Source organism: Beta vulgaris, chromosome 7, assembly GCF_026745355.1.
Source record: "Beta vulgaris subsp. vulgaris cultivar EL10 chromosome 7, EL10.2, whole genome shotgun sequence".
NCBI classification, from domain to species: domain Eukaryota; kingdom Viridiplantae; phylum Streptophyta; class Magnoliopsida; order Caryophyllales; family Amaranthaceae; genus Beta; species Beta vulgaris.
The window spans coordinates 20569591-20594835 of NC_079208.1; the positions used below are offsets into that span (position 1 = coordinate 20569591).

Here is a 25245-nt window from a genome sequence, read left to right on the forward strand (position 1 = left end):
GTACAACATTTGATTTTGATAATGACAAAGGGGGAAGAGATAGTGTGTGTACCACAAAACAAATTTTTTATCATAGTTCCTTGTATATTCTGCTCATCTCTGTTCCTTGACATGTCTGATCTTAATCATGTCTGATCCTGTTCCCACTCTCAGTAGAGTTGTTTAAACTAAGTTAGATTGTGGATAGTTTGTGTAGTTTTTTTTTTTAATTTTCAGTTTGTTTTATAAAAAAAAAGTCAAAAACCTTAAAAAAAATTTTAATTAATTGTCATAATAAAAAAGGGGGAATATTGTTATTTCACTATTTTGATAATGACATATAATTAAAGTTTACATATTTTTAGTTTATTAATTCGGTTTTTATTTTCCTTGTTAGAAGTAATTTGTTTATGTCTTAGATCTATTTCTCCAGTTTGTTTTGTTTCGTTTATTTTATTTTTCTAGTTTTAATTTAGTGTAATTATCTTTAGGTTTCGCAACTAAAATTATAAATACTTTATGAAGATTTGATTAGGTGGTTAATCAAGTTTAAAGTTATTTATAATTTATTTGTGTTATCCGATTAATATTATGGATGTAACAAATGAAATTTATTAAGATTCCATAATATTGTTTTTAGTTAAGTGTTTGTGCAGCATCTATGGTTACCTAAAATCTAGGAGCTGCAAAAACACTAACCTAAGGAAGCGCTAACAAGGTGAACGTTGAGGTAGTTCCTATAATTTAGGAACTGCAACAACCTAGCTATTTGTGAGGCGTGTGAACATGGAGAAGTGGCTGAGATCGTGGCAAAGATCGTGGAAGCCAAACTGAACAAATTATCAACGATAAAACTGCAACGGAAAGATCATGGAGAAGTAGCTGAAGCTACGTGTGATCATGGAGAAGTTTTTGAAGAAAATCGTGGAGAAGTCTTCAGAAATTAGGTCTCTACAAATAGGCATTTGTAACGGATCTTTTAGATATACTTTCAGAATTTTATGTAATATTCTTAGAGAAAGTACATTCTGCTTTCTTCTTCTTAGAAATTGATGTATAATAGATTGGGTTGAGTGAATCTAAATCTGTAATCAATTTGAGAGAAAAAGAGAAAGAGAAGAGAGAAAGAGAAAAGGCTTTGAGTGAAGTCAATGGAGAAGTCAACTGTTCAGGGGGAACAGGCTGACAGGGAACCAGTTCCTAAAGGAACAGAGTTGGTCCGAGTTTAGGTTGTACAAAAGAGAGTCTTTTGGCCTAAAAGTTATTAAAGAGAATTGAGTCAAAATCCCTCGTGGTCAAGGTTTTTCTTCCTACTGGGCCTAGGAAGTTTTCCTTGTAAAAATTCTGTGTTCCTACTTCTTTCTAAGTTCATGGTCAAGGTTTTTCTTCCTACTGGGCCTAGGAAGTTTTCCAAGACTAACAATTGGTATCAGAGCCTAGTTCCTCCAAAATCAGCTAACACTGAGGAGCTAGTTCCTGGAAACGATGAACACATCAGGAGAAAGATTGGAAGAAGGTTACTCAACTCAGCGTCCACCCATGTTTAGTGGCAAGTATTATCCATACTGGAAGAATCGTATGGAAATTTTTAGCAAGGTCGAAAATTATCAAGTTTGGAGAGATGTAGAGATTAGTGACTTCGAAGTCACAGAGAAAAATGAAAAAGGCGAAGACATTCCCAATCCTCTCTCCAAATTTGATAAAGATGACATCGACAAGATGGAGATGAACAACTTAGCCAAGAAAATTCTTCACTGTGGTCTTGGTCCCCATGAACACAATCGAGTCATGGGATGCAAGTCAGCCAAGCAAATGTGGGAACTTCTACAAGTTACTCACAAAGGAACAAATGAAGTCAAGAGATCAAAGATTGACATGCTCATGCACAAATATGAGCTATTTCAAATGAAGCGTAAGGAGTCTGTTCAAGAGATGCTCACAAGATTCTCCAACATCATAAATGAGCTTGAATCCCTAGGGAAGATTATCACTCCCGAGGAACAAGTACGTAAAGTTCTACGAAGTCTTCCTCAAGATGAAAAATGGATGGCAAAGGTTACTGCCTTGCTCGAAACTAAAGATTTCACCACATTCAATATCGAGCAACTTTCCGGTTCATTGTTAACTCATGAAATCCATCTACGAACTCATGAAGTTGACTCTAGCAGACCTAAGGCCTTGGCTCTCAAGTCCGATGATCTGGAGGATTCAGATACTGATAATGAAGTGGCAGCATTGATCCTGAAAAGATTCAAAAAGTTCTTTAACAAGAACTACAAAGGGAAGAATATGAAAAAGTCAAGAAAGCTAAGTTGCCACAAGTGTGGAAGTCCGGATCACTTCATCAAGGAATGCCCTCTCTGAGAAAATGAAAAGAGCAAAGGAAAGTATAAGGAAAAGGGAAAGGAACAACAAAAACCTTTCTCTAAAGTTGATATGAGAAGGGCCATGGTAGCTGCATGGGGAGAATCGGATTCAGACGAGGAGCAAGAATAACCAAAAGAGGAGACAGCTCACTTATATCTCATGGAAAAAACAAACGAAGAAGAAGACTTGCCAAACAACAAGGTACGCATAAATGTTATTGAAGAAGAGTTAAAAGAATTTCCAAAGAATCAATTAATAAAACTACTTTTGGAAACCTTTTTTGACTACAAGGCTATTTGCGTTAGAGAAGAAAATTTAGAAAAAGCCTTAGAAGTCACCAAAGGTCATTCAAATTGGTCTAAAACCGTGAATGCAAACATTGAGGAAAGATTCTTTGAAGTCTTTGACGAAAACCGATGTATTCGAGAAGCTTTTGAAAATGCTAAAAATGAAAACTACTTCTTGAATATGGAAATGGGTGAAGTGAAACTATTCGTTCCCGAAGGAACCAGTTCCTCTATAAATACCAGATCCAAGTTCGAAAAGTTAAAATTCGAATATGAAAAAGTTTTGAGTAAATATCTGGTACTTAAAGAGAAAATGGAATCTTCAAGAACGACTCTTCCTGATCCAGTAAGCTGGATAAAAAAATATAAAAATGAAGGAAGAAGTGGGCCTAGGAAGTTTTCCTTGTAAAAATCCCGTGTTCCTATTTCTTTCTTGTTTATGCAATTACTTCTTTCTTATTCAATCATTCTTTTATTTCCGCAAAATGTTTGAAAATCTCCCCAACTACAATTCACCCCCCCCTCTTGTAGTTGTTTAAGTGTTCGTACTCGACTAACAATTGGTATCATAGTCTGGTTCCTCCAAAATTAGTTAACACTGAGGAGCTCGTTCGTAGAGATGATGAAAACATCAGGAGAAAGATTGGAAGAAAGTTACTTAACTCAGCGTCCACCCATGTTTAATGGCAAGTATTATCCATACTGGAAGAATCGTAAGGAAATTTTTATTAAGGCCGAAAATTATCAAGCAAGTTTGGAGAGTGATAGAGATTGGTGACTTCGAAGTCATAGAAAAAAATGAAAAAGGTGAAGACATCCCCAAACCTCTCTCCAAATATGACAAAGATGACTTCGACAAGATGGAGGTGAACAACTTGGCCAAAAAGATTCTCCACTGTGGCCTTGGTCCCCATGAACATAATCGAATCATGGGATGCAAATCAGCCAAGCAAATGTGGGAACTTCTTCAAGTTACTCACAAAGGAACAAACGAAGTCAAGAGATAAAAAATAGACATGCTCATGCACAAATACGAGCTATTCCAAATCAGCCTAAGGAGTTTGTTCAAAGAATGCTCACAAGGTTCTCCAACATAATTAATGAGCTTGAATCCCTGGGGAAGATCATTACTCCGGAGGAACAAGTACGAAAAGTTATGCGAAGTCTACCTCAAGATGAAAAATGGATGGCAAAGGTCACTGTTTTGCTTGAAACAAAAGATTTCACCACATTCAATATCGAGCAACTTTCCGGTTCCTTGTTGACTCATGAAATCCATCTAGGAACTCATGAAGTTGACTCTAGTAGCCTAAGCTTGTTCTCAAGTCCGATGATCTGGAGGATTCAGAAACTAACGATGAAGAGGCAGCATTGATCGTGAAAAGATTCAAGAAGTTCTTCAACAAGAATTACAAAGGAAAGAACTTGAAAAAGTAAGGGAAGCTAAGCTGTCAAAAGTGTGGAAGTCATGTCCACTTCATAAAGGAATGTCCCTCTGGGAAAATGAAAAGAGCAAAGGAAAATACAAGGAGAAGGGAAAGGAACAACAAAAACCTTCTCAAAAGTTGATATAGAAGGGCCATGTTGCTGCCTGGGGAGAATCGATCAGACGAGGAGAGGAACAACCAGAAGAGAAACAGCTCATTTGTGTCTCATGGCAAAGACAGACGAGGAAGAAGACTTGCCAAACAACAAGGTAGCATTAATGTTATTGAAGAAGAGTTAAAAGAACTTTCAAAGAATCATATTAAAACTCTTTTGGAAACTTTGATGACTACAAGGCCATTTGCGTTAGAGAAGAAAATTTAGAAAAAGCCTTAGAATCACCAAAGGTCATTCAAATTGGTTTAAAACAGTGAATGCAAATATGAGGAAAATTCTTTGAAGTTTTGATGAAAACCGACGTATTCGAGAAGCTTTTGAAAATGCTAAAAATGAAAATTATTTTTGAATATGGAAATGGTTGAATTGAGACTATTTGTTCCTGAAGGAACCATTTCCTCTATAAATACCAGATCCGAGTTCGAAAAGTTAAAATTCGAACATGAAAAGGTTTTAAGTAATATCTGGTACTTAAAGGAAAATGGAATCTTCAAGAACAAAACTTCATGATCCAGTGAGTTGGATACAAAAGTATAAAAATGAAGGAAGAAGTGGGCTAGGTTTCAATCACAAGAAGAAAAACAAAATGAAAAAATATGTTGATCTTCCAAGCAACCGAATATGTTCTTACTGTGGGAACAGTGGACACTTAGTGTCTGACTGTCCTCCAGAGAAGAACATATTAAATGAACACCCACTTAGTTAAACAAGTTTGGAAAGTCAAGAGAAATACAAGCCCGACAGAGGAACCCAAGTCAAACTGGGTTCCTACACTGACTGATTGCTTTGATCAGGCTAAAGTGAGGGGAACAACCTTGGTACCTCGATAGCGGTTGTTCTAAACACATGATAGGAGATAAAGAAAAATTTCTCTCGCTTTCAGCGTATGATGTAGGAACTGTGACCTTCGGAGATAATCTTACCGGTAACATAGTTGCAATTAGGAAGGTAGGAAAATCTAAGTCACATTCCATATACAATGTATTTTTGGTCGAGGGTTTAAAACATAATCTGCTTAGTATTTCTCAATTTTGCGACAAAGGGAACAATGTAAATTTTACTGATGAACATTGTATAGTAAGTAATGCAGGAACATGTACAAAATTCTAGAAGGAACAAGGAAAGGAACACCTATGTTGTGATCTCAACCTTGTTCCTAGGAACAATCTAACTGTTTAAGTGCCGTTGATAATGAACCACTTCTTTGGCATAGAGATGTGGTCACGCAAGATGACATTACTCCAGAAGCTAAGTGGTAAGGACTTGGTAGTTGGATTACCAACTATCAAAGTCTCAAACCATGAAGTTTGTGGAGACTGTGCAAAAGGTAAACAAGTTAGATCCTCGTTCAAATCTAAGAAAATGGTAAGCACTCAAAGGCCCCTTGAATTGATTCATATGGACTTATGTGGCCCTTTCGAATCCAAAGTCGATCTGGTAAGAGATATGTGCTTGTAATAGTTGATGATTTTCAAGATACACTTGGGTTATTTTTTTCATAGCAAAGATGAACATTTGATGAATTTGTTAACTTTGCTAAAAGAACTCAAAGAATAAGTGGTTTTAAAATTAAGCACTTGCGTTTGATCATGGTAAGGAGTTTGAAAACTCAAATTTGATGAGTTTTGCAGAATGAAGGTCTTGATCACAACTTCTCAGCTCCTAGAACCCACAACAAAATGGCGTGGTAGAACGGAAGAATCGCACTTGGAGGACATGGCAAGAACATGATAATGCAAGCAACTTCCGAAAATTTCTGGGCTGAAGCTGAATACGGCATGCTACATAATCAATAGAGTCATGCTAAGACCTATTATCTTGAAGACCCCTTATGAGCTACTTAAAGGAAGAAAACCCAATATCTCATACTTTAGAATCTTTGGTTGTAAATGCTTTGTACATAACAATGGTAAAGACAATTTAGGAAAGTTTGATGCTAGAAGCGATGAGGCTGTTTTTATTGGATATGCTTTAAGTAGTAAGGCATATAGAGTTTACAACAAACGAACAATGTGTGTTGAGGAAAGTATCCATGTTATTTTCGATGAAACTAACTCTCTGCAGGAACCAAGTCATGAAAATGACTTTGAAATAGGACTGACTCGTATTGAGGAGTCAGTAAACATTGATGAGGAACTAACACCTGCAGGAACCGACAAAAAGCATATTTCTGAAGAAGAGATATTTTCCTGATCCTGTTATACAGGAGGAACAGGCACCAGAAATTTCCGTAGACGAGACAATGAAGCTCCTCAATCTGGAGGAGCAGAGACAAGAGATTTGAACCAAGACCGTGAAAAACTTAAAATCCCATCCATTGGATTTAATAGTAAGTGATATTGAAAAGGGAACTCAAACGAGATCCCAACTGAAAAATTTCTGTGCTTTCCATGCCTTTTTGTCTATGACAGAACCACGAGATCACAATGATGCCCTACTGGAGTCTGACTGGATAAACGCCATGCAAGAGGAACTGAATGAGTTCCAGAGGAACAAGGTCTGGCACCTTGAGACCAAGCCTAAAAACCAAAAGGTAATTGGACTAAAATGGGTCTTCAGGAACAAGCTGAGAGCATGGAACAGTCATAAGAACAAAGCCAGACTCGTAGCCAAAGGGTATAATCAACAAGAAGGTATTGACTTTGATGAAACCTTTGCTCCTGTAGCTAGAATAGAAGCAATAAGAATTTTGATTGCCTTTGCATCATTCATGGGTTTAGGTTGTACCATGGACGTCAAATGTGCCTTTTTAAATGGATATTTGATTGAAGACGTCTATGTGGAACAACCTCCTGTTTTGAAAACCCGGATCTTCCAAATTATGTCTATAAGCTAGATAAAGCTCTTTATGGGCTTAAGCAAGCTCCTAGATCATGGTATGAAAGACTTTCAAAATTCTTACTTTCTAATGATTTTATACGAGGCAAAGTTGATAGGACCCTGTTCCTTCGATCCAAAGGAACAGACATCCTAGTGGTTCAGATATTATGTGGATGATATAATTTTTGGTGCAACTAACGAATCTCTTTGTAAAGAATTTGCTGAGTTAATGCGTAGTGAATTTGAAATGAGTATGATGGGAGAATTAAACTTCTTTCTTGGTTTGCAAATCAAGCAAACTGAAAGAGGAACAATGATCCATCAACAAAAATACGTAAAAGAGTTATTGAAAAATATGGATTGGATCAAGCAAAATCAAACAATACTCCTATAGGAACAGGTACAAGATTAGATGAGGATCAAAGTGGTAAGTCCTAGATCAGAAACTCTATAGAGGTATGATTGGCTCCTTACCTATCTAACTGCTAAGTAGGCCTGATATATCCTTTAGTGTTGGTTTATGTGCAAGATTCCAATCAAATCCTAAGGAATCCCATTTGACAGCTGTTAAAAGGATTCTTAGATATTTGAAAGGAAGTGATGACTTTGTTTGTTCTATCCTCGAAGTGACATTTTGATCTAGTAAGCTATTCCGATGCTGACTATGCTGGAGACTTGGTGAATCGCAAAAGTACATCGGGTATTATCCAGTTCCTAGGATCAAGCTTGGTTTCTTGGAGCTCAAAGAAACAAAACACCGTTGCTCTTTCCATAACAGAAGCTGAATACGTGGCAGCTGCTGCATGTTGTTCCCAGGTATTGTGGATCAAGCAACAGGTACGTGACTTTGGCAAAAAATTCAAGTGTGTTCCTATATTTTGTGATAACACTAGTGCATTTGTATCTCAAGGATCCAGTTCATCACTCTAGAGTCAAGCATATTCAATAAGACATCATTTCCTAAAAGACAATGTAGAGAAGGGATAAGTCAAAGTTGATTTTTGTCCTACTGAAAATCAAATAGCTGATATATTGACTAAACCTCTATCTAGGGACAAGTTTAAAAAAATACGCTTGGAACTAGGAATGATAATTGTTTAAATGTACACTAATTGTTTCTCCCCAAATTGTTTCTTACTAAGTATGTCCTGCAATCTTCATGAATTAATTTTCATACACCTAGGGTCAAGTATAAGGACTCACAATGTCTTGAATATTACCCTTAGTGTCCTTGCACATATTTGGTATGCATGTAGTTTGTAATTATGGACACATTTTTATCATATGCAAGAGTAATATTTTTTAATTTTCCACAAAATTTCCTTGTTTCTTTTTTTTCACACCTTCCGTCCAAAAATAAACACATTAATCTGAATTATGCCCAAAATTAAGCGTTCAATTAATCTAAGTTAAGGAAGTAACTTCATTAATTGCCTTCCGAAAACCACATAAACCGCTTCATTAAACCTATCTTCCACTTCTTTTCACACGGATCATGATTACTTTATAAACCTAACACATCAATAACTGACCCTTCATTCTTCTCACACATCAATCACAAGTCTCTCTCTCTCTCTCCAATTCTCATCTTCAACCTCACCAAACCTCTGTCAACATGTCTTCCAAGACTCAAACCTCTCATGCTCATAGAAATTTGCCAAAAGAGAAAACACCTCCACCTGAGGAATTAAGTGCTCAAGAATCCTCCAAGAATGACGTAGATTCCTCTGGGTCAAAATATGCATCCCTTCACCAGTTTCTCTCTCCCGAAAAAGGAAAGCGTGATCATGAATTAACAGCGATCAAGAACAAGAAATTGTTGTACCTACTAAACGAGGTAAGAAAACAAAATCTTCACAATTTCTTGTGGGTTTTTGTGTAGACATTGCATGGTGCAAAAAGTCTAAATGGAATGAGTTGTTAAAAATTTTAAAATTTCAGAAATGGTTAAAAATGTTAGCATAGATGAGGGTCTTTTTGAGAACAAGGATGAAAGCTTTTTGTTCTGGGTTTACAATAACAAGGTGTGTGTGTCGATGTTAATGGGTCAGTAGTTACCATTACTGAGAAGAAATGGGGAATGGTTTGATGTTCCGAATGAGGGTTACAAGGACTACATTAAGGGTAGGGCTAAGTTAACATAAATGGAGTCACCAATGCAAAATTCTTGCTTCTTTAACGGCAATTCTAATGCTCTATCTTTAGATCAAAAAGAATTGTCTCCTTTCATAAGCTACTGTTTCAGTTGGTTTGGCGTTTTATTTTACCTCGCTCCTCCAAAAGAACCCAGGCAAGCCTAATGGATCTTTCCATTATGTATTGCCTTGCTGAAAACATAAAAATCAACCTTCCCTCTCTGATACTTTCCCATCTCTCTCACTGCATTACCCATAACACCAAAGTGGGTTATGGTAATCTTTTGTCCTTTGTCTTCAAACAATGCAAGGTTAAACTACCTTCTAGTCCCTCCTTTTCCCTTGAGCCAGAAAACTATCTTACAAAAGAAACTTTGACTAGGACTGAGTTTGAGGTTGGTGAATGGAAGATAGATTTTGAGAGAGAAGAAACTCCGGTTAAGGTTGAAGTAGGAGTAAGAGAAAGTTGGATGAAGAAGGGGTTGCCAGTGGGTCTGTCAGAAAAAGCCAAAGGTTAGCTGGGTCCAAGTTCCAGAAGGAGCAGGATCAAGGTGACACCATCTTTATTCACCTAAATTCTGATCCTGTCCCTTCTACTGCAGTGGATTTTCCCTTACTGTCTACAACTGGGCTTAACAAGCTGCTCCGGGAAATTTAGGATTCCTTGACCCTCCTACACACCAAGATCAATGCCATTGAAGCTACTGTTCATGTTCTGGACTCTCAGCAGCAGGATCAAATGCTTGCAATCAAGAATGCTGATACTGGGATCAGGAACAAGGGATGGTGTGCTTTCCAAGATAGATTCTGTGGTGTCCTCTCTCTTCAAACGAACCAAATCCTAACTTCTCTTACCTTTGGATATTTTGAACAATTTTTTTTTGGTGCTGTAATTATTAAACAATCTTTTGGATTTCTCTTCTAATGTTCTTCTGAGACATATGAAGTACCTTTAATATTTTCTTTGCTCTCTTAATTTTCTTTTTCATTACTCTGCATATTGACTGATTTTTGCTGTCCCTAATATTACTCTCTGCCTGCATATTATGTTTGTGTGTTTGGATGGCTAATATTATGAGATATCGTTTGAGCAACTTGCTTGTTGCCTAGACTGTTGACTCTCTAGTGCTGCAGGTACAACATTTGGTTTTGATAATGACAATGGGGGAAGAGATAGTGTGTGTACCACAAAACAGAATTTTTATCATAATTCCTTGTATGTTCTGCTCATCTCTATTCCTAGGCATGTCTGATCTTAATCATGTCTGATCCTGTTCCCAGTCTCAGTAGAGTTGTTTAAACTAAGTTAGATTGTGGATAGTTTGTGTAGTTTTTTTTTTTAATTTTCAGTTTGTTTAAAAAAAAAATCAAAAACCTTAAAAAATTTTTTAATTAATTGTCATAATCAAAAAGGGGGAATATTGTTATTTCACTATTTTGATAATTACATATAATTAAAGTTTACATATTTTTAGTTTATTAATTTGGTTTTTATTTTTCTTGTTAGAAGTAATTTGTTTATGTCTTAGATCTATTTCTCCACTTTGTTTTGTTTCGTTTATTTTTCTAGTTATAATTTAGTGTAATTATCTTTAGGTTTCGTAAATAAAATGATAAATACTTTATGAAGATTTCATTAGGTGGTTAATCAAGTTTAAAGTTATTTATAATTTATTTGTGTTATCCGATTAATATTATGGATGTAACAAATGAAATTTATTAAGTTTCCATAATATTATTTTTAGTTAAGTGTTTGTGCAGCATCTATGGTTACCTAAAATCTAGGAGCCGCAAAAACACTAACCTAAGGAAGCGCTAACAAGGTGAACGTTGAGGTAGTTCCTATAATTTAGGAAGCGCAACAACCTAGCTATTTGTGAGGCGTGTGAACATGGAGAAGTGGCTGAGATCGTGGCAAAGATCGTGGAAGCCAAACTGAACAAATTATCAACGGTAAAACTATAACGGAAAGATCATGGAGAAGTAGCTGAAGCTACGTGTGATCATGGAGAAGTTTTTGAAGAAAATCATGGAGAAGTGCTTGAGAAATTAGGTCTCTACAAATAGGCATTTGTAACGGATCTTTTTGATATACTTTCAGAATGTTATGTAATATTCTTTGAGAAAGTACATTCGGTTTTCTTCTTCTTAGAAATTGATGTATTATAGATTGGGTTGAGTGAATCTAATTCTGTAATCAATTTTAGAGAAAAAGAGAAAGAGAAGAGAGAAAGAGAAAAGGCTTTGAATGAAGTCAAGGGAGAAGTCAATTGTTCAGGGGGAATAGGCTGACAGGGAACCAGTTCCTAGAGGAAAAGAGTTGGTCCGAATTTAGGTTGTACAAAAGAGAGTCTTTTGGCCTAAAAGTTATTAAAGAGAATTGAGTCAAAATCCGTCGTGGTCAAGGTTTTTCTTCCTATTCGGCCTAAGAAGTTTTCCTTGTAAAAATTCCGTGTTCCTAGTTCTTTCTAAGTTCATGCAATTATTTCTTTCTTACTTATTCATTTTTCTATTTCCGCAAAAAGTTTGAAAATCTCTCCAACTACAATTCACCCCCCTCTTGTAGTTGCTTAAGTGTTCGTCCAAGACTAATAATTGGTATCAGAGCCTAGTTCCTCGAAAATCAGCTAACACTGAGGAGCTAGTTCCTGGAAACGATGAACACATCAGGAGAAAGATTGGAAGAAGGTTACTCAACTCAGCGTCCATCCATGTTTAGTGGCAAGTATTATCCATACTGGAAGAATCGTATGGAAATTTTTATCAAGGCCGACAATTATCAAGTTTGGAGAGTAATAGAGATTGGTGACTTCGAAGTCACAGAAAAAAATGAAAAAGGCGAAGACATTCCCAAGCCTCTCTCAAAATTTGATAAAGATGACTTCGACAAGATGGAGATGAACAACTTGGCCAAGAAAATTCTTCACTGTGGTCTTGATCCCCATGAACGCAATCGAGTCATGGGATGCAAGTCAGCCAAGCAAATGTGGGAACTTCTACAAGTTACTTACGAAGGAACAAATGAAGTCAAGTTATCAAAGATTGACATGGTCATGCACAAATATGAGCTATTTCAAATGAAGCCTAAGGACTCTGTTCAAGAGATGCTCACAAGATTCTCCAACATCATAAATGAGCTTGAATCCCTAGGGAAGATCATCACTCCTGAGGAACAAGTACGTAGAGTTCTACGAAATCTTCCTCAAGATGAAAAATGGATGGCAAAGGTTACTGCCTTGCTCGAAACTAGAGATTTCACCACATTCAATATCGAGCAACTTTTCGGTTCATTGTTAACTCATGAAATCCATCTAGGAACTCATGAAGTTGACTCTAGCAGACCTAAGGCCTTGGCTCTCAAGTCCGATGATCTGGAGGATTCAGATACTGATAATTAAGAGGCAACACTGATCGTGAAAAGATTCAAAAAGTTCTTTAACAAGAACTACAAAGGGATGAATATGAAAAAGTCAAGAAAGCTAAGTTGTCACAAGTGTGGAAGTCCGGATCACTTCATCAAGGAATGCCTTCTCTGGGAAAATGAAAAGAGCAAAGGAAAGTATAAGGAAAAGGGAAAGGAACAACAAAAACCTTTCTCTAAAGTTGATATGAGATGGGCCATGGTAGCTGCATGGGGAGAATCGGATTCAGACGAGGAGCAGGAACAAACAGAAGAGGAGACAGCTCACTTATGTCTCATGGCAAAAACAAACGAAGAAGAAGACTTGCCAAACAACAAGGTACGCATAAATGTTATTGAAGAAGAGTTAAAAGAACTTTCAAAGAATCAATTAATAAAACTACTTTTGGAAACCAAAGATGACTATAAGGCTATTTGCGTTAGAAGTCACCAAAGGTCATTCAAATTGGTTTAAAATCGTGAATGCAAACATTGAGGAAAGATTCTTTGAAGTCTTTGACGAAAACCGACGTATTCGAGAAGCTTTTGAAAATGCTAAAAATGAAAACTACTTCTTGAATATGGAAATGGTGAATTGAAACTATTCGTTCCTGAAGGAACCAGTTCCTCTATAAATACAGATCCGAGTTCGAAAAGTTAAAATTCGAACATGAAAAAGTTTTGAGTAAATATCTGGTACTTAAAGAGAAAATGGAATCTTCAAGAACGACTCTTCCTGATCCAGTAAGCTGAATACAAAAATATAAAAATGAAGGAAGAAGTGGGCTAGGTTTCAATCACAAGAAGAAAAACAAAATGAAAAAATATGTTGATCTTCCAAGCAGCCGAATATGTTCTTACTGTGGGAACAATGGACACTTAGTGTCTGACTGTTCCTCCAGAGAAGAACATATTGAAATGAACACCCACTTAGTTAAACAAGTTTGGAAAGTCAAGAGAAATACAAGCCCGACAGAGGAACCCAAGTCAAACTGGGTTCCTACCACTGACTGATTGCTTTGATGCAGGCTAAAGTGAGGGGAACAACCTGTGTACCTCGATAGCGGTTGTTCTAAACACATGACAGGAGATAAAGAAAATTTCTCGCTTTCAGCCTATGATGGAGGAACTGTGACCTTCGGAGAAATCTTACCGGTAACATAGTTGCAATTGGGAAGGTAGGAAGATCTAAGTCACATTCCATAGACAATGTATTTTTGGTCGAGGGTTTAAAACATAATCTGCTTAGTATTTCTCAATTTTGCGACAAAGGGAACAATGTAAATTTTACTGATGAACATTGTATAGTAAGTAATGCAGGAACATGTAGCAAAATTCTAGAAGGAACAAGGAAAGGAAACACCTATGTTGTGCTCAACCTTGTTCCTAGGAAACAATCTAACGTGTTTAAGTGTCGCTTGATAAAACCACTTCTTTGGCATAGAAGATGTGGTCACGCAAGTATGACATTACTCCAGAAGCTAAGTGGTAAGGACTTGGTAGTTGGATTACCAACTATCAAAGTCTAAACCATGAAGTTTGTGGACCCTGTCAAAAGGTAAACAAGTTAGATCCTCGTTCAAATCAAGAAAATGGTAAGCACACAAAGTCCCCTTGAATTGATTCATATGGACTTGTGGCCCGTTCGAATCCAAAGTCGATCTGGTAAGAGATATGTGCTTGTAATAGTTGATGATCTTTCAAGATACACTTGGGTTATTTTTATTCATAGCAAAGATGAAACATTTGATGAATTTGTTAACTTTGCTAAAAGAACTCAAAGAATAAGTGGTTTTAAAATTAAGCACTTGCGTTGATCATGGTAAGGAGTTTGAAAACTCAAATTTGATGAGTTTTCAGGCAGATGAAGGTCTTGATCACAACTTCTCAGCTCCTAGAACCCACAACAAAATGCGTGTAGAACGGAAGAATCGCACCTTTGGAGGACATGGCAAGAACATGATAATGCAAGCAACTTCCGAAAATTTCTGGGCTGAAGCTGTGAATACGGCATGCTACATAATCAATAGAGTCATGCTAAGACCTATTGTCCTGAAGACACCTTATGAGCTACTAAAAGGAAGAAAACCCAATATCTCATACTTTAGAATCTTTGGTTGTAAATGCTTTGTACATAACAATGGTAAAGACAATTTAGGAAAGTTTGATGCTAGAAGCGATGAGGCTGTTTTTATTGGATATGCTTTAAGTAGTAAGGCATATAGAGTTTACAACAAAAAAATGTGTGTTGAGGAAAGTATCCATGTTATTTTCGATGAAACTAACTCTCTGCAGGAACCAAGTCATGAAAATGACTTTGAAATAGGACTGACTCGTATTGAGGAGTCAGTAAACATTGATGAGGAACTAACACCTGCAGGAACCGACAAAAAGCATATTTCTGAAGAAGAGATATGTTCCTGATCCTGTTATACAGGAGGAACAGGCACCAGAAATTCATCCGTAGACGAGACAATGAAGCTCCTCAATCTGGAGGAGCAGAGACAAGAAGATTTGAACCAAGACCGTGGAAAACTTAAAATCCCATCCATTGGATTTAATAGTAAGTGATATTGAAAAGGGAACTCAAACGAGATCCCAACTGAAAAATTTCTGTGCTTTCCATGCCTTTTTGTCTATGACAGAACCACGAGATCACAATGATGCCCTACTGGAGTCTGACTGGATAAACGCCATGCAAGAGGAACTGAATGAGTTCCAGAGGAACAAGGTCTGGCACCTTGAGACCAAGCCTAAAACCAAAAGGTAATTGGACTAAAATGGGTCTTCAGGAACAAGCTAGAGAGCATGGGACAGTCATAAGGAACAAAGCCAGACTAGTAGCCAAAGGGTATAATCAACAAGAAGGTATTGACTTTGATAAAACTTTTGCTTCCGTACCTAGAATAGAAGCAATAAGAATTTTATTGCCTTTGCATCATTCATGGGTTTTAGGTTGTACCAGATGGACGTCAAATGTGCTTTTTAAATGGATATTTGATTGAAGACGTCTATGTGGAACAACCTCCTGTTTTGAAAACCCGGATCTTCCAAATCATGTCTATAACTAGATAAAGCTCTTTATGGGCTTAAGCAAGCTCCTAGATCATGGTATGAAAGACTTTCAAAATTCTTACTTTCTAATGATTTTATACGAGGCAAAGTTGATAGGACCCTGTTCCTTCGATCCAAAGGAACAGACATCCTAGTGGTTCAGATATTATGTGGATGATATAATTTTTGGTGCAACTAACGAATCTCTTTGTAAAGAATTTGCTGAGTTAATGCGTAGTGAATTTGAAATGAGTATGATGGGAGAATTAAACTTCTTTCTTGGTTTGCAAATCAAGCAAACTGAAAAAGGAACAATGATCCATCAACAAAAAACGTAAAAGAGTTATTGAAAAAATATGGAATGGATCAAGCAAAAACAAACCATACTCCTATAGGAACAGGTACAAGGTTAGATGAGGATCAAAGTGGTAAGTCCGTAGATCAGAAACTCATAGAGGTATGATTGGCTCCTTACTCTATCTAACTGCAAGTAGGCCTGATATATCCTTTAGTGTTGGTTTATGTGCAAGATTCCAATCAAATCCTAAGGAATCCCATTTGACAGCTGTTAAAAGGATTCTTAGATATTTGAAAGGAAGTGATGACTTTGTTTGTTCTATCCTCGAAGTGACATTTTGATCTTGTAATCTATTCCGATGCTGACTATGCTGGAGACTTGGTGAATCGCAAAAGTACATCGGTATTATCCAGTTCCTAGGATCAAGCTTGGTTTCTTGGAGCTCAAAGAAACAAAACACCGTTGCTCTTTCCACAGCAGAAGCTGAATACGTGGCAGCTGCGGGTATTGTGGATCAAGCAACAGGTACGTGACTTTGGCATAAAATTCAAGTGTGTTCCTATATTTTGTGATAACACTAGTGTTATTTGTATCTCCAAGGATCCAGTTCATCATCTAGAGTCAAGCATATTCACATATAGACATCATTTCCTAAAAGACAATGTAGAGAAGGGATTAGTCAAAGTTGATTTTGTCCTACTGAAAATCAAATAGCTGACATATTGACTAAACCTCTATCTAGGGACAGGTTTGAAAAAATACGCTTGGAACTAGGAATGATAAAGATTGTTTAAATGTACACAAAATATTGTTTCCCCCAAATTGTTTCTTACTAAGTATGTCCTGCAATCTTCATGAATTAATTTTCATACACCTAGGGTCAAGTATAAGGACTCACAAAGTCTTTGAATATTACCCTTAGTGTCCTTGCACATATTTGGTATGCATGTAGTTTGTAATTATGGACACATTTTTATCATATGCAAGAGTAAATATTTTTTTTTATTTTCCACAAAATTTCCTTGTTTCTTTTTCTTTTCACACTTCCGTCCAAAAATAAACACATTAATCTGAATATGCCCAAAATTAAGCGTTCAATTAATCTAAAGTTAAGGAAGTAACTTCATTAATTGCCTTCCGAAAACCCATAAACTCTTCATTAAACTATCTTTCCACTTCTTTTCACACGGATTCATGATTACTTTATAAACCTAACACATCAAATCACTGACCCTTCATTACTTCTCACACATCAATTCACAAGTCTCTCTCTCTCTCTCTCCATATTCTCATCTTCAACCTCACCAACCTCTGTCAACATGTCTTCCAAGACTCAAACCTCTGATGCTCATGCAAATTTACGAAAGAGAAAACACCTCCCGAGGAATTAAGTGCTCAAGAATCTCCAAGAATGATGTAGATTCCTTATGGTCAAAATCTGCATCCTCTTCACCAGTTTCTCTGTCCCCGAAAAAGGAAGTCGGTGATCATGAGATTAACAGCGATCAAGAACAAGAAATTGTTGTACCTACTAAACGAGGTAAGAAAACAAAATCTTCACAATTTCTTGTGGGTTTTTGTGTAGACATTGCATGGTGCAAAAAGTCTAAATGGAATGAGTTGAAAATTTAAAAATTTCAAAAATGGTTAAAAATCATTAGCATAGATGAGGGTCTTTTTGAGACAGAGATGAAAGCTTTTTGTTCTGGGTTTACAATAACAGAGGGTGTGTGTTGTCATTGTTAATGGGTCAGTAGTTACCATTACTGAGAAGAAATTGGGGGAATGGTTTGATGTTCCGAATGAGGGTTACAAGGACTACATTAAGGGTAGGGCTAAGTTAAACATAAATGGAGTCACCAATGCTAAAATTCTTGCCTACTTTAACGGCAATTCTAATCTCTATCTTTAGCAAAAAGAATTGTCTCCCTTTCATAAGCTACTGTTTCAGTTGGTTTGGCGTTTTATTTTACCTCGCTCCTCCAAAAGAACCCAGGCAAGCCTAATGGATCTTTCCATTATGTATTGCCTTGCTGAAAACATAAAAACAACCTTCCCTCTCTGATAATTTCCCATCTCTCTCACTACATTAGCCATAACACGAAAGTGGGTTATGGTAATCTTCTGTCCTTTGTCTTCAAACAATGCAAGGTTAAACTACCTTCTAGTCCCTCCTTTTCCCTTGAGCCAGAAAACTATCTTACAAAAGAAACTTTGACTAGGCTGAGTTTGAGGTTGGTGAATGGCAAGATAGATTTTGAGAGAGAAGAAACTCCGGTTAAGGTTGAAGTAGGGAGTAAGAGAAAGTTGGATGAAGAAGGGGTTGCCAGTGGCTCTGTCAGAAAAAGCCAAAGGTTGGATGGGTCCAAGTTCCAGAAGGAGCAGAATCAAGGTGACACCGTCTTTATTCACCTAGATTTTGATCCTGTCCCTTCTACTGCAGTGGATTTTCCCTTACTTCTACAACTGGGCTTAACAAGCTGCTCTGGGAAATTCAGGATTCCTTGACCCTCCTACACACCAAGAGCAATGCCATTGAAGGTACTATTCATGTTCTGCACTCTCAGCAGCAGGATCAAATGCTTGCAATCAAGAATGCTGATACTGGGATAGGAACAAGGTGGATGGTGTGCTTTCCAAGATAGATTATTGGTGTCTCTCTCTTTAAACGAACCAAATCCTAACTTTCTTACCTTTGGATATTTTGAACAATTTTTTTTGGGGCTGTAATTATTAACAATCTTTTGGATTCTCTTCTTATGTCCTTCTGAGACATATGAAGTACCTTTAATATTTTCTTTGCTTTCTCTATTTTCTTTTTCATTACTCTGCATATTGACTGATTTTTGTGTCCCTAATATTACTCTCTGCCTGCATATTATTTTGTGTTTGGATGGCTAATATTATGAGATATCTGTTTGAGCAACTTGCTTGTTGCCTAGACTGTTGACTCTCTAGTGGTGCAGGTACAACATTTGGTTTTGATAATGACAAAGGGGGAAGAGATAGTGTGTGTACACAAAACAAAATTTTTATCATAGTTCCTTGTATAGTTCCTTGTATATTCTGCTCATCTCTGTTCCTAAACATGTCTGATCTTAATCATGTCTGATCATGTTCCCAGTCTCAGTAGAGTTGTTTAAACTAAGTTAGATTGTGGATAGTTTGTGTAGTTTATTTTTTCATTTTCAGTTTGTTTTTATAAAAAAAATCAAAAACCTTAAATTTTTTTTTTAATAATTGTCATAATCAAAAAGGGGGAATATTGTTATTTCACAATTTTGATAATGATATATAATTAAAGTTTACATATTTTAAGTTTATTAATTTGGTTTTAATTTTTCTTATTAGAAGTAATTTGTTTATGTCTTAGATCTATTTCTCCAGTTTGTTTTGTTTCGTTTATTTTATTTTCTAGTTTTAATTAGTGTAATTATCTTTAGGTTTCCAAATAAAATGATAAATACTTTATGAAGATTTGATTGGTGTTAATCAAGTTTAAAGTTATTTATAATTTATTTGTGTTATCCGATTAATATTATGGATGTAACAAATGAAATTATTAAGATTCCATAATATTATTTTTTAGTTAAGTGTTTGTGCAGCATCTATGGTTACCTAAAATCTAGGAGCCCAAAACACTAACCTAAGGAAGCGCTAACAAGGTGAACGTTGAGGTAGTTCCTATAATTTAGGAACCGCAACAACCTAGCTATTTGTGAGGCGTGTGAACATGGAGAACTGGTTGAGATCGTGGAAGCCAAACTGAACAAATTATCAACGGTAAAACTGCAACGGAAAGATCATGGAGAAGTAGCTGAAGCTACGTGTGATCATGGAGAAGTTTTTGACGAAAATCGTGGAGAAGTGCTTGAGAAATTAGGTCTCTACAAATAGGCATTTGTAACGGATCTTTTAGATATACTTTCAGAATTTTATGTAATATTCTTAGAGAAAGTACATTCGGTTTTCTTCTTCTTAGAAATTGATGTATTATAGATTGGGTTGAGTGAATCTAAGTCTGTAATCAATTTGAGAGAAAAAGAGAAAGAGAAGAGAGAAGAGAAAAGGCTTTGAGTGAAGTCAAGGGAGAAGTCAACTGTTCAGGGGGAACAGGCTGACAGGGAACCAGTTCCTAGAGGAACAGAGTTGGTCCGAGTTTAGGTTGTACAAAAGAGAGTCTTTTGGCCTAAAAGTTATTAAAGAGAATTGAGTCAAAATCCCTCGTGGTCAAGGTTTTTCTTCCTATTGGGCCTAGGAAGTTTTCCTTGTAAAAATTTTGTGTTCCTACTTCTTTCTAAGTTCATGCAATTATTTCTTTCTTACTTATTCATTCTTCTATTTTCGCAAAAAGTTTTAAAATCTCTCCAACTACAATTCACCCCCCCTCTTGTAGTTGCTTAAGTGTTCGTCCAAGACTAACACAACTGTTCAGGGGGAACAAGTTGACTGGGAACCAGTTCCTAGAGGACCAGAGTAGGTCCGAGTTTAGGTTGTACAAAAGTGAGTCTTTTGGCCTAAAGTGATTTAAGAGAATTGAGCCAAAATCCCTCGTGGTCAAGGTTTTTCTTCCTATTGGGCCTAGGAAGTTTTCCTTGTAAAAATCCCGTGTTCCTATTTCTTTCTTGTTTATGCAATTACTTCTTTCTTATTCAATCATTCTTTTATTTCCGCAAAAAGTTTGAAAATCTCCCCAACTACAATTCACCCCCCCTCTTGTAGTTGTTTGAGTGTTCGTACTCGACTAACAACTTTCATACGCGCTTGAATCAACTTCACCTTGTTGGTAGTCTCTTCTATCATTGGTCCTAGATTCAACGATTCGTTCACATCGTTCAAACGTATACGACTCCTCTTTTTCTGTCCATACAACGCCTCACAAGGGGCCATTCCTATGCTTGAGTGATAACTATTGTTGTACGAAAACTCAATGTACATCAAATGATCATCCCAATATCCTCCGAAATCCATCACGCATGCTCTCAACATATCTTCTAAGGTCTGAATGGTTCTCTCTGTTTGACCATCTGTTACTGGGTAATCATCCCAATTTAGTGTAATCATCCCAATTTCAGTAGTGTACCTACAGCTGTTTGAAGCTGTTTCCAGAACTTAGATAAGAATCTCGAGTCCCTATCCGAAACGATGTCCTTCGGAATACCATGTAGCCTAACGACCTCACTAAAGTAAGCATCAGCCAATTGTTTTAACAACCAAGTATCCTTCATCGTTACGAATCTTGCCGTTTTGGTCAAACGATCCACTATTACCTATATTGCATTCTTTCTTGACCTCGTATTCGATAATCCCATGATGAAATCCATAGAGATAGATTCCCATTTCCATCCTGGCACTTCCAACGATTGCAATTTTCCTCCAGGCTTCATATGTTGTATTTTGACCTTCTGGCAGGTTAAACATTTTGACACGAAGTCGGCTACTTCTTGCTTCATTCTAGGCCACCAAAAATGCTTCTTCAAATCCTTATAAAGCTTATCTCCTCCTGGATGTATGGAATACGACGAACTATGGGCTTCCCTTAGGATTCTCGTTTCGAGTTCCTCGTCTTGTGGTACACACAATCTTCGTTTATACTTTGCAACACCATTGACATCGATCTCGAACTCTGGTGCTTGACCACTCCCTTTCATCTCTCTTAACTTACTCAACCACTTATCTACAGCTTGTTTCTCCTGAATCTCCTCAAATATATCCGGTCGGCATACCCGAGTTCTACTATTTACAAATTCAATCTCTTGATCTCCTCACACAAATCATTTGCCATAATCAAAACGTTTAGCGAATGAGCACTCTTTCTACTCAACGCGTCAGCTACTTTGTTCGCTTTTCCTTCTTGATAAACTATCTTCAAATCATAATCCTTTGAGCTTGCTTCTTGGGACAGTTGAACGATTTGTGACCTACTTCTCCACACGCAAAACATTTGATCCGCTCACCCTGACAAGTGAATCCTGGATGGCTCTTGGCACACTTCTTGTAAACGAAGTTCCTTTGTATCCTTTTTCCTTGTTGTGCTTGTTGTCCAGAATTATGATTGTTGCGGTTGTTGTATCGTCCACCATTGTTATTGTTGGGCCTTTTGTCGTACCTTTGGATGTTGCTGTTGCTAGCAGGTTCCTTCCTTTTATGTCTACTCAGCACTTCTTTCTCACGCTGTAGGATTCTTTCTAAGTTTGAGGCCTAAGCATACGCCTCCGCGAAAGTAGTTGAGGTACTACCTCCCATTCGAGTCTGAAGGTCAAACTTAAGTCCGTCTTCAAACTTTTGAGCCTTAGTTCCCTCATCTGGAACTACAGTTGGGCAAAAGCGGGCATACTCATTTTATTTCTGAGCGTACTCTTGCACACTCATGTTATAGATTTGGTTGAACCTACTAAACTCATTGTATTTCTGCCTACGAATGTGCTTGGGGAAGAATCGAGCCTTAATCGCTATCTTAAACGCTTCCCAGTTAAAGTTCTCGTGAGCTTTAACAATTGGTCCTACACTTTCCCACCAAGTATCAGCGTCCTCGTGCAAGTAAAAGGTCGCTTGGTCTACTTTCTTGGCCTCAGGCGTACCCGTGCCCGTGAAAATCTTTTCGAAGTCTCTTATCCAATTTTCGAGAAGTAATGGATCTTCTCTACCAACAAAGGTTGGTGGTTTCGAGGCGGAAATATTTTTCGCCATTGCAGCTTGCGGATCATCTCCATGGTGGTTGTTGTTGAGCTGGTTTTGAAGAACTAAGCCAAAGCTTTGAGCTAGTTGCTTGAGAGTCCTAATTCGTGCTGCAACTTGTTCAGGAGTTTCGGCCATTTGGTTTCCTTGTCGCCTTACTCTAGATCGTATATAAATGTATTGCATAAGCTACCTGCATTATTCACATTGGTGTTCCCACCATTCACATTGATCCTTAAATAAGGCGTAATTCACATAATACATAATCAAAGCTCATTCGATTCATTCACTTTTCCACACAGCATATTCAGGTCATATACCAAAATTTCGTCATTTCATTACTCAAAGAGTACCATGCACATTGCATTCATCACATAAGAGTCATCTTAGTTTTCATAACTAAGAAATACTAGCATCATAAAGCAAATAAGTTAACACTAACGTTAATAAATCTACTACGAGTTTAGGTTTCGAATGGTTAAGGCTAGCAAGGGTCGAAGGTTTTACTCTTCATCCTCGGACGGGTCTTCTTCATCATATTCGTTTTCATTTTCACCAGGGTTTTCAACGGGTGGGGCAAGGCTTCTTTCTATTTCTTCATCGTCATTGTAGTCGGGTTCATTGTTGTTGGAGGTTCCATAGTCATTAAGTCACTTGACTCTGGCATCGAGCATTCTTTTCTCCAGGTAACTCAACGTGAGATACCACTTCCCTTTCCACATGTAGTGCTCATAGTTTGGCCTTCCATTTTCAGAATATCCGAGTATTCATTCTTGAGTCCGGCATAAGGGCCATCGTTGGGAAGAGTGTGAATTAAAACATCAGCCTGTTTAGGCGGCGTGAGGTAATCTGAATACACGTGACCTTCATTGAGGTGATAACACTTCATGGTTAATCGTAACCTATAGATGTAAGCTGAAATCGACTCTCCTACCCCATCCTTAGAAGGTAAGGTCCTTGGTGTGGGGTTCTGGTGCATTTCCTGGCGGTAATACGTGTCATGGCCATCTAATAAAATATAAACAATTAATAAGTACCTTTGACGAGTACTTTCATATATGCACACATAACCCATTCGTACCCTACTAGATCTTTAAGTCATATTTTAATCCTAATTTGATTTCTGTTGTATAATATGAGCACTATAAGAGGGGGGTGAACTATGGTGAGAGAATAATCTATACTTTTTGCGGAATTAAAAGTTAACTTGGGAACACACAATAGGAACACGAGAGATTTTAGCGAGGAAAAACTTTCTAGGCCCAATAAGAAGAAACAACCTCGACCACAAGGGATTTTAACTCAAACTTCCACTATAATAGGTCAAAACAACTCTGTTTACAATCCTATTAGTTTTCTCTCGAGCCACAACTTAAGTTACTAAACTCAAGTTCCCAACAAGAGTTCCCATAACTGTCGTTCCTCTCAAACTTCACTCGAAGTTACTTTCTCTTTCTCTTTCTCTTTCTCTTTCTCTTGCTTCACTCAAAGCTTCTCACACTTACAAGAGTTCACTCAAACCCTTAACTCAAAAATACAATTTGTAAGACAATGGAAGAGTAATACCTCGAATAAAGTAAGTATGAATTCTCTTAGGAATGGCACTGACTCTTTAGACAACTAAGAATATTTAGCTAAGCCAGACACATGTTTGGTGTGACTAATAAAAGTCAGACACACATTGGTGTGACTAGTAAAAGTCAGACATAAAATATTCTAAGGTTTAGGCGCGTATTTATAGACAAATTTAGGCAAGACATAAACTTATCCACTACTAAATCCAGTATCCCATGATGTCCATGACTCTAATTAATTAATTAGTTTATATTAAATATTCCTTGAGAAGTAATTAATCCACTTCCTTCACTACTTAACTTAAAACTAAGAAGCAGTAAGTCTAATGTGGTTTTAGATACTTGGGGAATAATTAAACTATTTAATTAATTAAGACTTGAGAAATAATTAACTAAGCCCACTAACCACTCACCACAAACGTGTAGCAGTAGTTTTAGGCGTGATAACTGATTTCTTGGGGAGTAAATAAAATATTTACTTTAAATAGTTTTTAGGAAAATATCTTTAAAAAATAAGTTATTTACAATGAAAATAATTTTTATATTTAAAAAGAAAATCTTTTTAAAACCGGAAATTATATTTAATTTTGAAAACAAAATATTTTAGTTTAATTAAAATATAAAAGATAAGATTTAAAACGTTTTGATATATATCTTAATTAAATCAGAAAATCAATTTAAATCTTTTCCTAACAAACTAATAACAAACTCCCTAAAATTGTGGATCTAGTCAAAACTAGCCTAGAACTTCTAACTAACCTAGTGGGCGCACAAGTAATGCTAGGTGCACCACTTAGAAGTTATTTAGGTTCCTAAAGTTGTTTATAAGTCTGTTCCTTAACCTTGTTCCTAACTATGCTAGTGTCTGTTCCTTTCATGGGAACAGAATAAAGTTCCGTTTGAGAATTCACCACAAACTAAATTGAGCTTTCACTCAACCTTAACAAGAAGATATTAAATACACCATAATGTATTCTGATCTTCCCTTCAAGCTTGATACTTCATCATTCGAACATATTCACTTCGATATTTGATTAATTCTCCATTTTAA

At 36.8% G+C, this 25245-nt stretch overlaps 1 protein-coding gene across 1 annotated transcript; it reads right to left on the reverse strand.

The window, feature by feature from the left end:
* Positions 1–22284: 22284 nt before the first annotated feature.
* On the reverse strand, positions 22285–22758 carry LOC125491794 (uncharacterized). The gene has a single exon (XM_048633879.1). The coding sequence runs from the start codon at positions 22756–22758 to the stop codon at positions 22285–22287; it is 474 nt and encodes a 157-aa protein (XP_048489836.1).
* Positions 22759–25245: the final 2487 nt, after the last annotated feature.

Coding starts and splice junctions, on each gene's coding strand:
- LOC125491794 (XM_048633879.1), bottom strand. CDS start 22,758: ATGGCCGAAACTCCTGAACAAGTTGCAGCACGAATTAGGACTCTCAAG.